The 15,023-nt window shown below is 43.8% G+C and overlaps 1 protein-coding gene across 1 annotated transcript; it reads right to left on the reverse strand.

Annotated features, from left to right (window-relative positions):
• Positions 1 to 4,014: 4,014 nt before the first annotated feature.
• PXMP2 (peroxisomal membrane protein 2) lies at positions 4,015 to 15,004 on the reverse strand. Its single transcript, XM_069961490.1, has 5 exons — positions 14,648 to 15,004; positions 10,267 to 10,383; positions 7,195 to 7,357; positions 6,018 to 6,137; positions 4,015 to 4,298 (listed from the first exon to the last, which is right to left on the reverse strand). The coding sequence occupies exons 1-5, from the start codon at positions 14,764 to 14,766 to the stop codon at positions 4,230 to 4,232; spliced, it is 588 nt and encodes a 195-aa protein (XP_069817591.1). The 5' UTR covers positions 14,767 to 15,004; the 3' UTR covers positions 4,015 to 4,229.
• Positions 15,005 to 15,023: the final 19 nt, after the last annotated feature.

Consider the following 15,023-nt stretch of genomic DNA (forward strand, 5'->3'; position numbering starts at 1 on the left):
CTACAGATCTGATCTAGAGAGGCGTCTGCTCTCTCTGCCCAAGATGTGGCTACTGCCCTAGTGGAATGTGCGGAAAAGTATGTAGGCGGGTCTTTCCCCTGAGAAGTGTAGGCTAGTGAAATCGTATCCTTAATCCACCTACTAATAGTAGGTTTGGAAGCTAAAGTCCCTCTGTTTTTACCTGAGAACTGAACTAGTAGGTTCTCTGATTTTCTAAAGTCCTTGGTAGACTCTAAGTAATGTATCAAGCATCTCCTGACATCTAAATTGTGAAAGTTCCTTTCTCCATCATTCTTGGGTCTGTCACAGAAAGACGGGAGAACAATATTCTGGTTTTTATGGAATTCAGATACCACCTTAGGAAGAAAGGATGGAAGGGTCTTCATTGTTACTCTATCCTCCAGGATAATGGTGTGAGGAGGAAAGGCTGATAATGCCTGGAGTTTACTAACTTTCCTAGCAGACGTAATAGCTAAAAGAAAGGTGAGTTTGAGAGATAGCATTTTTAGTGATAAAGACTCTAAAGGTTCAAACGGAGGTTTAGTTAAGGCCTCTAGGACCAGGTTTAGATCCCATGGGGGAATAGTGACTCTAACTGATGGATTTAACCTGAGCGCCCCTGTGATAAACCTTTTAATTAGTAGGTTATCTGCTAGTTTATGGTTTAGGAATGTACTTAGGGCTGAAATCTGAACCTTGAGGGTGCTAGGTTTTAAATTTTTATCCAGCCCTGTCTGCAGAAAGCTAAGAATTAATGGGATGTTAGGTTCCCCTAAAGGGTCTTGTTTTCCCTGAGAAAATTTTAGAAAGGCCCTCCATGTTCTTAAATAGATTGAAGCCGTGACTTCTTTTCTACTAGCTAGCATAGTATTTATGACATCGTCTGTGAGGCCCCTACCTCTGAGGATTAGCCTTTCAGCATCCATGCAGTCAAGTGCAAGTGTGGACAGGTCGGGTGCTGTACTGGGCCCTGGGAGAGAAGATCCTTCTCCGGGAGAATCCATGGTTGGGCGACTGACAGCCTTCTCAGCAGCGTGAACCAGGGTCTCTTTGGCCAAAACGGCCCCAGGGTGGGCTCTTCTGGGGCCTCCTATCCGCAGGACAGGAAACCTGAACTGAAGGTGTGGAGAGGTGTGTCAGCTTTTATCTTCTCAGGTTTCCTGTCAAGCGGTGGGAGGTCCTCTCCAGGGGTGCTGTCATGGGGCGTCTGGGTAAATCATTTTGTTTTTATAAAAGACATTTCACTTTTTTTTTTTAAATTTCTTCCACTGACTGGACTACCGCACATATCAGACTCAATCCCAATACCTACCGGCCTCTGTTGTTCAGATGAATAGTGATATAAACTATGTCTAACAATTATATAGGACATGCATGACGTGTCTGGTGCGCGCGGGGGGGGGGCTGCTAAAAGCCCTGCAGCCGTCTATCCGATTCACAAATAAGTATTTTAAGCTTTAGGATTAAACTTTCCAGTGTTCTGAGCCAAGATCCATGCAGAAAGCACAAAGAAGTTGAGATCCATCAGTAACACATGTTATAGTACTGTTGGTTTATTAAAAGAAGAAAAACAATGTGTGCATTACCCATTAAAACAATTAATACAATACCACTTATAAAAAGGCATCTTGCTTCCTGCACCTTTTGCAATCCTTTATTTGTATCACTCCATTAGCAGGTATTTTCTAAACCAGCAGGTCCATGACCTAGGCCGCAGCTTCTGCCCTGTTATTAGGCAGCCTGTCATGTTTGGGCTGGCAGGGGATGGGCTATAGTCACCTTCCCCGATACACCCCAACGGTCTCTGCTAAGAAGACGCCTGCTCAGCTAGTCACGGACCATGGTGGCAGTACAATTAGACCGCTAACTGGCTGAGATGGCATTTCTTGCACATTGACATGAAAGCAGGAAGAGCTGCACTGTTGGGATGATTATGGTGGACAAATAAATTTATATCATTATTATGCCAGCCCATTAGTTTGTGGCACTGGATAACCCCTTTAACTTTACAGAGCATTAGACAGGGGAATACAGCATAACCTATAGCTGGCTAGTTCATCTGCTCCCAATTGCTTTTTCTACTCCCACCATCTTGGCTGGGTGAGCGTGTCTCCTGAGGCTGTACACATATAGCGTATCATGCAAAAATAGCACTAGTTGATTGCTACGTGTGAACATGCGTAAACATACGTGCACACCCAGCCAAGGTGGTGGTAGTAGAAAAAGCAATTGGGGCAAAAGGTTAATAAGTAGAGATGTGCGAACCGGATGCGGGTCGTTCCGAACCCGAATGTTCGGCATTTGATCAGTGGTGGCTGCTGAACTTGGATAAATCTGGAAAACATGGATACAGCCAATGACTATATCCATGTTTTCCACATAGCCTTAGGGCTTTATCCAACTTCAGCAGCCACCGCTAATCAAATGCCGAAAGTTCGGGTTCGGATCGACTCGAGCATGCTCGAGGTTCGCTCATCTCTATTAATAAGCTGCTGCCTGACCCAGCTGCCAGTAGATTATTTCTGACTGAAACAATGGTTTAGGCACATTACAATACAACATTTCCAATCCCTTATTCCATTTTCCACCAGGAGACAATCCAGCTTTGACACCATATATAATATTTAAACTGCCCATACACATTACGGCCCTATTACCGCAAACAATTATCTTCTTGACTTGACCAATAATCGTTTGGTGTAAGGGACCATTTACACAGAAAGATTATCTGGCAGATTATCTGCCAAAGATTTGAAGCCAAAGCCAGGAACAGACTATAAACAAAGATCAGGTCATAAAGGAAAGCCTGAGATTTCTCTTTTCAAATCCATTCCTGGCTTTGGCTTCAAATCTTTTGCAGATAATATTTCTGTGTAAATAACCACAATCATCTGACATGGACAACAAGAGCGGTGGCAGCAGACCGCATCTGACTGTAACGGGCGGAGTCTCTCATCCTGCTCCCCGTGGGCCCCTCCCTGCTAGCTGTTTGTGCGTGTTTTGGCACAAGTAGTGAGTGCTGACCTGACAGGTCGGGGCTCGCTGCCCCCTCATTATTGTGCTGCGTCAAAGCTTTTAGACACCGGTTATAGATTGTAATTGATATTTGTTAGGGTCCGATTGCACAGATCGTTCGAATTTTTGCATTAAAGATCGCATATAAGTGATAATTGGTTTGTGGAAACACAGCAAACGATCAAGCAACGAGCAAGAAATCATTCATCGGGGTCTTTCACTACGTTCTCAAATCACCGTTGGTCGTTTGCTGAAAAGTCGCCGCTCGCTTCATCTAAACAGTCTTTTAAAGATTCACCCTATGCTGGGTTCACACTATGTATATTTGAGGCTGTATTTGTGAGGCTGTATAGCAACCAAAACCAGGAGTGGATTGAAAACACAGAAAGGCTCTGTTCACATAATGTTGTAATTGAGTGGATGGCCGCCATTTAATGGCAAATATTTGCTGTTATTTTAAAACAACGGCTGTTATATTGAAATAATGGCCGTTATTTAATGTTATATGGCGGCCATCCACTCAATTTCAACATTGTGTGAACAGAGCCTTTCTGTGTTTTCAATCCACTCCTGGTTTTGGTTGCTATGAGGACCTGACTTGAGGACCAAATACTGCCTGAAATATACGTAGTGTGAACCCAGCCTATGTGTGAGATGGACTTGTTCGCATAAGCAATTTATCGGTCCGTTTACACAGATTTATCTGACAGATTTTTTAAGCCAAAGCCAGGAACAGACTATAAACGGAGAACAGGTCGTAAAAGAGACTGAGATTTCTCCTCTTTTCAAATCCGTTCCTGGCTTTGACTTCACAAATCTGGCTGTGTAAACACACCATTAACTGTCTGCATGATACATAGAATAACAGATCAAACCTGTAAAATGACACATTGTATCCACTTCAGCTACTTGTTCACTATGACATGCAATTTTAACCATTTGGTGCCACCTGCCTATAATACAGCTTGTTCTTGCTTGAGAACCCCCATTACATCTCTCTGAAAGAGTGGCTTCTAATTTATTATAGTGTCTCCGGGTACAAAGCTTCACAGCGTCCTTGTTAGAATCAGTTACTACAATTAGGTTACAGTCACATTTCAGTCTTAGCAAATTATTGCTGAGAAAAAAAGAATATTTAGCAGTCCCAGTTAGTGAGTTACAGCTGGTGTCCTGGTTCCTTCACAATGTTCCATTACTGGCGCTGTAGCTGGTGGTCATTTCCTTGTAGAAGCCAAGTATGTATACCAGAAGAAGGCGACCATGTTTGCAAATAACACTCGGAACTGAAGAGAAAACGGGGGGGGGGGGGGGGGGGGGGGGGACACACACGAAACATGTTTATTCAACAATCAAATTTGTCTATATTTTGCGACACATAATAACAATCCACTGTATAGAGCATTAGGCCCGGAGCGTTGTTTCCATTACAACGGACCTGTTTTTTCTTTTAATTGCATCCTGGGATTGTAGAGATCCTCCACGCAGTACAAGGATGAGTTCACACACAATGGACCTTCGTTTTGTTTTTCTAAGAAGCCACTGCAGTTGGTACAGCTCAGGCAGACATGTCTATACAGCGTATTGGTATTGAGTATTCTTTGTCAGAATACACATGAAAACCACATAAAATAAGTGTCCCTTTTTTGGCAAGAATACACGTTATCATCTCAAAGGGTATGTGCACACTGAGTCATTTTGACAGAAACTCCGTCGCGGAATTCTCAGCTCGCGGACTGCGGCGCGCGCGTGTCCGCCTGTGTCATAGACTCCATTCTGTGCACGGGTGGATTCCACCCTCTGTCCAAAGAATGAACTTGACGGATGAAAGAATCTGCCAGTGCATAGAATGGAGTCTATGCCACGGGCAGAGACGCGTCCGTGAGCAGAGAATTCCGCAACAAGAGTTTCTGTCAAAACTACACAGTATGCACATACCCTAACTCTACAGCAGGAAAATAGGCATCACAGTCTAAAGGGGTATTCTGGTCAGGTAAAATACATGCTTAATCATCTTCCCCTCCTGGAGCTTAATAATTTGTTCCATACTTATTAGTCTCCTTCCCCCAGTTCTGGGCAGTTGCTGAAGATGCAGAAAACTGTGTGTAAACTGTTAAATCCATCTCCACTCTGATCTCCCTCTGACGGCTCATGTAAACAGCTCCCTGGCCAGGGCGGGTTAATCTGAGGTCAAATAATTTGTGATCTCACAGTGGTTAACACTCCTGGCATCACAAAGTGCAGAGACAGCTGGCCAGAGAGCAGTTTACATGAGCCACCTTGGAATGATTGGGGGCCCCATGAGCCACACATTGACTTAGGGCCCCATTGCACGGTGGCCGTCCAGGCCAGTGATTTGCTGAGCCACCCATCACTTCAGAGACCGGCTCTAAAGTTGTAAAGGCGGCTGCGGGGGTAGGTAATGTAAACAGTTTATTATTTCCTTTACAGATTCATCTGCCATTGGCCGCACCTCACTATTACACATAGTAATGCGCAAGCAGCGGCTGATTATTCTAGGTCCGGACCTAAATGATTGTTGTAATCGGCTGATAGTTGTCTTTATTACACGGAGCGATAATCTTCAAAATCGGCCTGATTCTGCAGATTATCGATCCGTGTAATAGGGCCCTAAGGGTGCCTTTACACAGAGAGATTATCTGACAGATCTTTGAAGCCAAAGCCAGGGATGGACTATAAACAGATCAGGTCATAAAGGAAAGACTGGGATCTATCCTCTTTAACTCCATTCTTGGCTTTGGCTTCAAGAATCTGTCAGATAAATCTCTGTGTAAATGCACCATAAGTCAATGTGTGGCAAAGTGGGACTCATCTACTACATTGTACTCATCTATTTGCATCGGCAGCTGGAGATATTTCAGAATATAATGTAGAAAGCGGTAACCTTCGTCATCAGTTACAGAACTTTTACTCTCCCATATTCAAGCTGTGAAAAGAAAAGCTCCATACAGAAACTGTACTGGATATAAGAATCAGGCACTTACTTGTACTGGAACATAGTTTACATTGATAAACTGAAATGGTGTCCAAACTTTCCAGTTCATCTTAAGTGCTGACCAGTAGCTCTCTTTCAGTGTCCGATTCAGTGACTTTAGGTTTTTGCCCTGACGGACAAAATAGTTACATACTGAATATAAAATATACAATCACAGGTCTATATAAGACAACTAAAATGCACCATAAAATTTGCTAGTCACATGAATACACAGTTCTCTTGCTCTTTGCAACTGTCATGTAAAACTTTAAGGGTGCGTTCACACGTACAGAATCCGGAGCAGATTTAATGCTGTAGATATCAATGTAACTAAATGACTGAACACAGCATCAAATCTGCTGCGGATCCCGCACGTGTGAACACACCCTAGAAGGGTATTCCACTCAAACTTTTCATAAGTCGCTGCTTATGGTGAGAGTAACAATTCATTCCATACTTATCTATTCAGTCTCCTTCCCCCAGTACTGAGCTGTTGCTTTCCGCTACAAAAAACTGGTGTGGAAGCTTTCTTCTCCTCCCCCCTCCCTTCTGAGACGGCCGATGTAAAAAAAGTCCCTATCTGCAACGTTGTAATGCTGGGAGGGTTAAAGTGAGGTCAAGTTGCAGATAAACTCATTGTGATTATCCTTCCCAGCATTACAAAGTTGCAGATAGGGACTTGTTTACATCAGCCATCTCAGAAGGGAGGGGGAGACTCATAAATGGTCACAACCTGATTTTTGTGCTTTCAGTAGAAAGCAGCAACGCAGAACTGGGGAAAGAAGACTAAATAGATAATACAAGTATGGAAGGAATATTTAGTCTCACCATGGGCAGCTATATTTGAAAAGTTATGGAAAAAAAAGGTGTTTCCTGAATAGGTGATGCACCACAGGCCAATATCATAAGGCAAAGACTTGTTTTATTGACCCATCACGTGTGCAATGTTTCAATTCCACCATGGAAATTTCTCAAACACCTGCAAGAGCTCTAAGCTACAGATTGGGCTATAAGCCTTCACAGTGTCATTCAATGGACATACTTGTATAACATACATGTCATATAGTAAAAAGACTTGTATGCTATATAGTATAATATGGTAGGTTATCAATAAACACTCCATTTGTAATACAAAGGTCTTAGTGGGGGATGAGCAAATATGGAAAAGTCAAGTAGGAAACACTCACTTCAAAAAAATTCATCACAATAAAGAAGAGAAGCAAGAAAGCAGGAGCAATGATCAACCGGTCAAGGAGAAGGCGACGTAGTCCGGCCAGAGGCAGAGAGGATGGGACCCACTGCTCCAGAAACAAGTAGAAATAGTGAGACAGCGGCCCAGTGAAGAAAAGCCTGTGGGAGAGAACAGATCATTTAGATCCAGGGGTAGGGAACCTTGGCTCTCCAGCTGTTGCAAAACTACAACTCCCATCATGTCTGGACAGCTAAAGGCTGTCCAGGCATGATGAGAGTTGTAGTTTTGCAACAGCTGGAGAGCCAAGGTTCCCTACCCCTGTTTTAGAAGAAAGGAAAATTAAAGTATTTTGGCAAATCAGAGACTTGTCAAAAGTTTTTATTGGTCTTTAAAATACCAGGGAGAAGTGCACAGTGAGATACTTCTCTCCCTGGCTCACTGCATGGATACTCAGGGGGAAATATATCCAACTGGTGTAGAGTAGAATTGTCTTAGTTGCCAGAAAATCCAGAATTATATCTTGTGCCAACAGTTATAATTGGTTAGGGTCTGAGAGACTTATCAAATTGGTGTAAAGGAGAATTGTCTTAGGGCCCATTTACACCGAAAGATTATCTGCCAAAGATTTAAAGCCAAATCCAGAAATGGATTTAAAAAGAGGAGAAATCTCAGACCTTTCTTTATGACCTGATGCCTGTTTATAGTCCATACCTCCCAACTTTGGCTGAGAGGAAAGAGGGACATGGACACGCCCCTAACCCCACCGAAAGACACACCCCTAAACCCCAAGACACGCCCCTAAATCAGTAATAAACGTAATGTTTTGGTGAGTCGATCGCCATTTTCAAAAATGGTGATTGGTGATGGTGATTGACTCGCCGAAACGTCACGTTTGTGACTGTTTGCTGTGCTGCACTATTTGTTAATGCTTTGCACGTTGATGGAATAAACACTTCTTTTGCAACATAGAAGTTGGAGTGCCGTGAAGTATCCGTATGGTATAGACATCTATCTCTGGTCAAGATTTAATTTGCTGGCACCAACATCATGGCTTGTGCTGCTGACATTTGTTATCTATCTATCTATCTATTCCCTATCTATCTGTCTATCTCCTATCTATCTATTTATCTATCATCTATCTCGGAGATAGAAAGGAGATAGATAGAAAGGAGATAGGAGATAGATAGAAAGGAGATAGATAGAAAGGAGATAGATAGATAGAAAGGAGATAGATAGATAGAAAGGAGATAGATAGATAGAAAGGAGATAGATAGATAGAAAGGAGATAGATAGATAGAAAGGAGATAGATAGATAGAAAGGAGATAGATAGATAGAAAGGAGATAGATAGATAGATAGATAGGAGATAGATAGATAGATAGATAGATAGATAGATAGATAGATAGATAGATAGAAGATAGATAGATAGAAAGGAGATAGATAGATAGAAAGGAGATAGATAGATAGAAAGGAGATAGATAGATAGAAAGGAGATAGATAGATAGAAAGGAGATAGATAGATAGAAAGGAGATAGATAGATAGAAGATAGATAGATAGAAGATAGATAGATAGAAGATAGATAGATAGAAGATAGATAGATAGATAGATAGATAGATAGATAGATAGATAGAAAGGAGATAGATAGATAGAAGATAGATAGATAGATAGATAGATAGATAGATAGATAGATAGAAGATAGATAGATAGATAGATAGAAAGGAGATAGATAGAAAGGAGATAGAAAGAAAAGAGATAGAAAGAAAGGAGATAGATAGGAGATAGAAAGAGAGAGCAGCAGGTTCAGGGGAACAAGCCCAGGGGCACTGAGTGCAGGGGAAGGAGGGGGGATAAGCACCATGTACAGCTGAGGGACACCTGACAGAACCCCCAGACACCCCCTCCCCGGAGCACTCACCACTGCTCTTCTCTCCCTGGTGATGCAGGTCATGTGTTCTGCCCCCTTCCTGGACCCCGGCAGCCTCCTCCTCCGGCACCAGCTCTCACTGCCAGGTATTGATACTGTATAGGGGGCGCACCACAGAGCTGTGATAATCCGGCCCTGGCAGGAGCTATGGGGGAGAGAGCGGCCTCTTGTGGCCGGAGGCAGAATGAAGCCTTCGGACACAAGAGTCTTTGCAGAGCAGGAAGCCGATGTCTCCTGCTCTGCCAGTGTAAGTGAGGTGCGGGGAGCGGCGGGACACATGGGGGCTGTACCGGGACGGAGGGACATGACCCCAAAATCGGGACTGTCCCTCCAGATCCGGGACAGTTGGGTGGTATGATAGTCTGTTCCTGGCTTTGGCTTCAAATCTTTGGCAGATAATCTGTCAGATAATCTTTCTGTGTAAATGGACCCTTAGTTGCCCCTAGCAACCAATCAGATTCCACTTTTCATTCCTCACAGAGTCTTTGAAAAATGAAAGGTGGAATCTGATTGGTTGCTAGGGGCAACTGAGACAATTCTACTTTACACCAGTTTCATAAATCTCCCCCTCAGACCCTAACCAATCATAACTTTGAGGTGTAACTGTATCATAACTGTTGGCACAAGGAATTATTCTGGATTTTAATTCTCCTAAAACTACTTGCGGCCACATTTATCAACTGCATCGCTGGCGTACGCCACAGAAAAGGGGCAGTTTTTTTTTGTGCAAGCAACATGGTTTGCACATAAACCTGCGCCTTTTCTTTGGTATACGCCTTGATAAGCTTGGCCTCCTTCTGCACCGGATTTATCAGGATATACACCTGCAAACATGTGTAAATCATGGCAGAGCAGGTATACATTTTTGTGCTCCCTAAGTGACAGGCGCAGGTATATGAGTATGCTAGTCTTGAGCTCACACTCACTATGGGTTTTTTTTTTTTAGCACCTTCTTCAGACACTCATTACCTTAAGAAATATGGCAGATACTCCACCACCTTCACAAGCTGAAGGGTTCACCAATATTAGTACATGTAAAACTGGATTTTTTTTCTCGAATTCCCTGTCACTACAGTGTAATGTTAGGCCACAGTCAATCCGCACATGTCACATTTTTGTTATATTTAGCGTATAGGTTCTTACCCATAGGCAGCAAATCTTAGTGGAGCGACCAGGTCGACATTTTTCACCGATGACTTACACTGGCGCCTCCTTTCAATGCTCTGTGATAAAAGATTCCCCAATGCAGACAGAATTGCGCTGAGAATAAAAAAATAAAACAAAAAAACAAAAAAAAACAACAAATCTTTCAATGTCTACTGCCACGCTACAAGTGTGTCCACACTCCATTTTGTCTATGGGCTATATAAAAAGCACAACTTAAAGGGCCACTCCGGAAAACTGGTTTCAAAAAGTTATATAGATTTGTAATTTACTATTTAAAAATCTTCAGTCTTCCCATACTTATCAGCTGCTTTATGTCCTGCAGGAAGTGGTGTGTTCTTTCTAGTTTGACACAGTGCTCTCTGCTGCCTCCTCTGTCCGTGACAGGAACTGTCCAGAGCAGGAGAGGGGTTTCTATGGGAATTTGCTACAACTCTGGACAGTTCCTGTCAGGGACAGAGGTGGCAGCAAAGAGCACTGTGTCAGACTGGAAATAATACACCACTTCATGCAGGACATACAGCAGCTGATAAGTATGGAAAGACTTAAGATTTTTAAATAGGAGTAAATTACAAATCTCTAAAACCAGTTGATTTGAAAGAAAAAGATTTTCGCTGGATAACCCCTTTTAAAGATTACCAAACCTTTAAAAAAAAATAAAAAAATTCAAATATCTTACATTTTTTAATCAGTTGGCGTCCAGGTGCTAAGACCAGGTCCAGGTGCCACCGATCACTAAAAGGAATGGGCAGCAATACTAGGCTGAACACTGACCATTCGTTTCTGCCTGTACCTGCTCAGAGAATCTATGGACTATGTATGTATGTATGTGAATCCATACATGTCATAACACTCACCAAGCATTAAAAGAGTACAAGTTATTTTGTCGTTCTTTGCTAGGTCTATAATTTTTTGGTGGTTTGACATCACATCCAACGATACGCTCCACTTGGTGAGTACATTTTTCCTACTACCAATTCTCCGGTTTTGTTTCTCATATTAGGGATCCTTGTTTTTCCACCTAGACTGGAAGATCCAGACTTTCATGCACGGCTTCACACTCACCATTTTACTGTAGTCCACTTCTGCTCCGGAAATGGTTAACCCTTGTAGACTGTTAGGATCCTGTGGATCTGCGCCACTTTCTCTCTACCCTCACCTGCCCTGCTCACTGATCAGTCATCCTCTGAGTGGGTACTGGAGTTGTACGACATTCTTTGTCTCCGGTTTTCTCCATTTTATAGTCCATTCGTGACTCCCACTACCATTTCTACCAAACATGGTGCAGTCAGGTGGTCATGCACAACAGAGCAAGTTTGTCAGCTCACCGCCATAATGCTGGTCTCTTTTGCACCATCAGCGTCCCAGGAAGGAGCACGTGGAGAATACTTGGGCCATATGCCGGCAAAGTAATGTGGAAAAAATGGAAATGGATCCCACAGCTCCGGTAAAATGTAGAAAATTTATTGAAACATAAATAAAAAATAAAGTGATAAAAATCACACCGACGCGTTTCAGGTATAACCCTTACTCATGGTGCTATGATTAAGAGTTTTACCCGAAACGCGTTGGAGTGATTTTTAAAACTTTGTTCTTTTTTTTATTTATGTTTCAATAAATTTTCTACATTTTACTGGAGCTGTGGGATCCATTTCCATTTTTTCCGCAGTCAGATGGTATTATGAGACTCCCCATGATGTGCCAACCTTCTGTGAAATGACCCTCTTGCTGAGTGGCTTCCCATTGCCTTTGCAAAGCTCAGTGTTTGTATTGAGTAATGTCCTGTCCAGCAGCCTGTGCCCTTTATCCCTATGTTCTCTATTCTACCTTCTCTACAGATTTTTCACTGGTTGTTCTGGTTCTCTCTTCCAAATCCAGGGAGAGCAATGGGTCTTCTTTAGAGATGAGCAAACCGGGTTCGGGTCCATCCGAACCCGAACGTTCGGTATTTGATTAGCGGGGGCTGCTGAACTTGGATAAAGCTCTAAGGTTGTCTGGAAAACATGGATACAGCCAATGACTATATCAATGTTTTCCACATAGCCTTAGGGCTTTATCCAAGTTCTGCAGCCACAGCTGATCAAATGCCGAAAGTTCGGGTTGACTCGAACCCGAACCTGGTTCGCTCATTGCTAGTCTTCTTCCCTTCATTCCTCCACTTGCTTCTATTCAGTGCTTCATCCTGTACTTGGAGTCATGGCTGTTGTGGTCTATTTGGCAGTAATTGAACCAGATGTTGGGGTTACACCCCCCTCCCCCAGTATTCTTCCTGATTATTTCTATAGGCTACAATCACACATAGAGCTTAGCAGTTGGGTCGGGGAACCTAATGATTAAACTTGGGTAGAGAGTTCCCACAGTCCTAGGCTTTTTAAGAATAAATAAACAAAGTGGAGGGACTGTGGTGAAAATGCTATAATACGTCTTATAGCATGTATTTATTCATATGTACATATGTACAATCACACATAGCATTTCCCTCAGTCTTTTATCAACCAAGACCCGGAGTGGATTGAAAACTCAATTCCACTCCTGATTTCAGGTTAAAAAAGACTGACAGAAATACTGTGTGTGAACATAGCCTGACAGTGCCTTCACATATAACAGATCACAGCGGATTTCATGCTGCAAGTTCCGCTGCGATTCCCAGTACTGTAATTTTCTATGGGTTTACATACTCACAGCACATTCTTCTTTCAAAGCTCCTTCTCACTTAAAGGGGTTATCCAGCACTACAAAAACATGGCCACTTTCCCCCCTCTCTTGACTCCAGTTCAGGTGCAGTTTGCAATTAAGCTCCATCCTTTGGGTTATTTAGTGAATAATTGTTTAGCGCCGCACTACCCCTTTAAGTGGGAAGGAGCTTTAAATACACAAGTACTTTAACCCATAAAAAAAAATGACATTACCGAAACGTGCAGCATTAAACCTGCTGTAATCTGGTACATGTTAAGGCACCCTAAAGTTGGGTTCACACGCACCGTATCCACAGCGGATTTCACACTGCGAGTTTGCAGATGCATCCGGGGCATGGACCAGGTAAAGTATCTCCCCGGCGGCAGCGGGTTAAGGGACTGGCATCTACATACTTGCAGCGGGATGACAATCCGGATGGGAGTGTAATCTCATTGAAAATGACAGGGATCGAATCCTCGGCGGATTTCACTGCAAACTCGCAGCGTGAAATCTGTTGCGATCTGGTACATGTGAAGGCACCCAACGGGTAACTTCATACGTACTGTATCGCAGCGGACTTGATCAAAATAACTGAACACAGCATCAAATCTGCTGCGGATCCTGTATGTGTGAAGGCTCCCTAAGGGTGCCTTCACACATACCGACTCGCAGCAAAAACTCGCTGCGAGTTTCTGCTACGAGACGAGGTCCTGGAAGGCCCCTATCGCTACATACAAGCAGTGGTCTGAAAGACCGCTGCGTGTATGTAATGCAGCCGCCCCCTTAACCCCTTCGGCTCCCGTCCCGATCCCGCACCGCTGTCTCCATACATTACCTGGCTCTGGCTGCACAGGGTCCCGCTCTGCCGCCCAGCCAATCAGTGGCTGCGGCTGGGCAACACACTGATTGGCTGGGCGGCAGAGCAAGACACCAGGACCCCGTGCAGCTAGAGCCAGGTAATGTATGGAGACAGCGGTGCGGGACCGGGATGGGAGCCGAAGGGGTTAAGGGGGCGGCTGCATTACATACACGCAGCGGTCTTTCAGACCACTGCTTGTATGTAGCGATAGGGGCCTTCCAGGACCTCGTCTCGTAGCAGAAACTCGCAGCGAGTTTTTCGCTGCGAGTCGGTATGTGTGAATGCACCCTAATGGAGTATTCTGGATTCTAATAATATTTTATACAGTGTTAAAAAATTTTTTTTATGAAAAACCTATACTCACCTATGACGCTCCCCTGCTGAACGCTACTTCTGAGACTCAACATAGCAGTGAAAGCCGTTCAGCCAATCGATGTCTATGTACTTCCTAAGCTTGTGAATATAATCATTTTTGGGTTATATCACTCCTAAAATCAGCCCTTTTTAGCGACAATGGATTCCCCATCACAGAGCGTTCTTGTACAAACATACAGAAATATCTGCAACAAATCTGCTCTTTGTGAACAGGGATCATAGTGACACCTTCATGGTCAGATGGAAATCTCTTACATCAGGGAGAGCAATGATTCCATAGACAATGACACTTCCACCAGTCACCACCAACATGCAGCTCCCATGTCAGCCATCACTACTAGATCAGAAGCAGGGATCACTAAAGACTGGAGCAGATCACTGGGAGGAGAACCTTAGAACTACATTTCCCAGCATGCCCCGCGGTGTCAGCTCCTGCAGTGCCCACCTTACCTGGTCAGAGCCTTAGTGAGCACAGGGCGGCTGTGCAGGAGCTGCAGGTAGGTCCGCAGTAGTGCAGTGTGTACAGGAACATGTTCAGACTCCGGGATAGGCTTGGAGACTAGCGGCATAGCTGCATTAACCACCTGCTCCTACTTGTCAAGGAGGCGGGAACAAGGAGAATCCTGACTCCGCCTATATAGGCCGCGCTGCCGCACAGTGTGAACGCTGTACAAGGAAGGTCACGTGGCCACGCTAGAGATCACCGTGCATCTATAATTATACATTTACAGGTCATCTCGCCGCTCCGTATGTTTTCGCATCTATTCCAGTGTCATAAACTAGTGACAGCCCCTAACAAACCGCTGCAGCGATTGGCTCCTGCTAG

This window comes from Dendropsophus ebraccatus, chromosome 3 (genome assembly GCF_027789765.1).
Source record: "Dendropsophus ebraccatus isolate aDenEbr1 chromosome 3, aDenEbr1.pat, whole genome shotgun sequence".
Classification (NCBI taxonomy): Eukaryota; Metazoa; Chordata; class Amphibia; order Anura; family Hylidae; genus Dendropsophus; species Dendropsophus ebraccatus.

What these genes read in the sequence shown, in the direction of transcription:
- PXMP2 (XM_069961490.1), bottom strand. Translation starts at nt 14,766, where the DNA reads ATGCCGCTAGTCTCCAAGCCTATCCCGGAGTCTGAACATGTTCCTGTA. An exon ending in CTAAGATTTGCTGCCTATGG is followed by an intron (nt 7,358 to 10,266) that starts GTAAGAACCTAT and finishes TCTCTCCCACAG; the next exon opens with GCTTTTCTTCACTGGGCCGC. An exon ending in TAAACTATGTTCCAGTACAA is followed by an intron (nt 4,299 to 6,017) that starts GTAAGTGCCTGA and finishes TTTTCTCTTCAG; the next exon opens with TTCCGAGTGTTATTTGCAAA.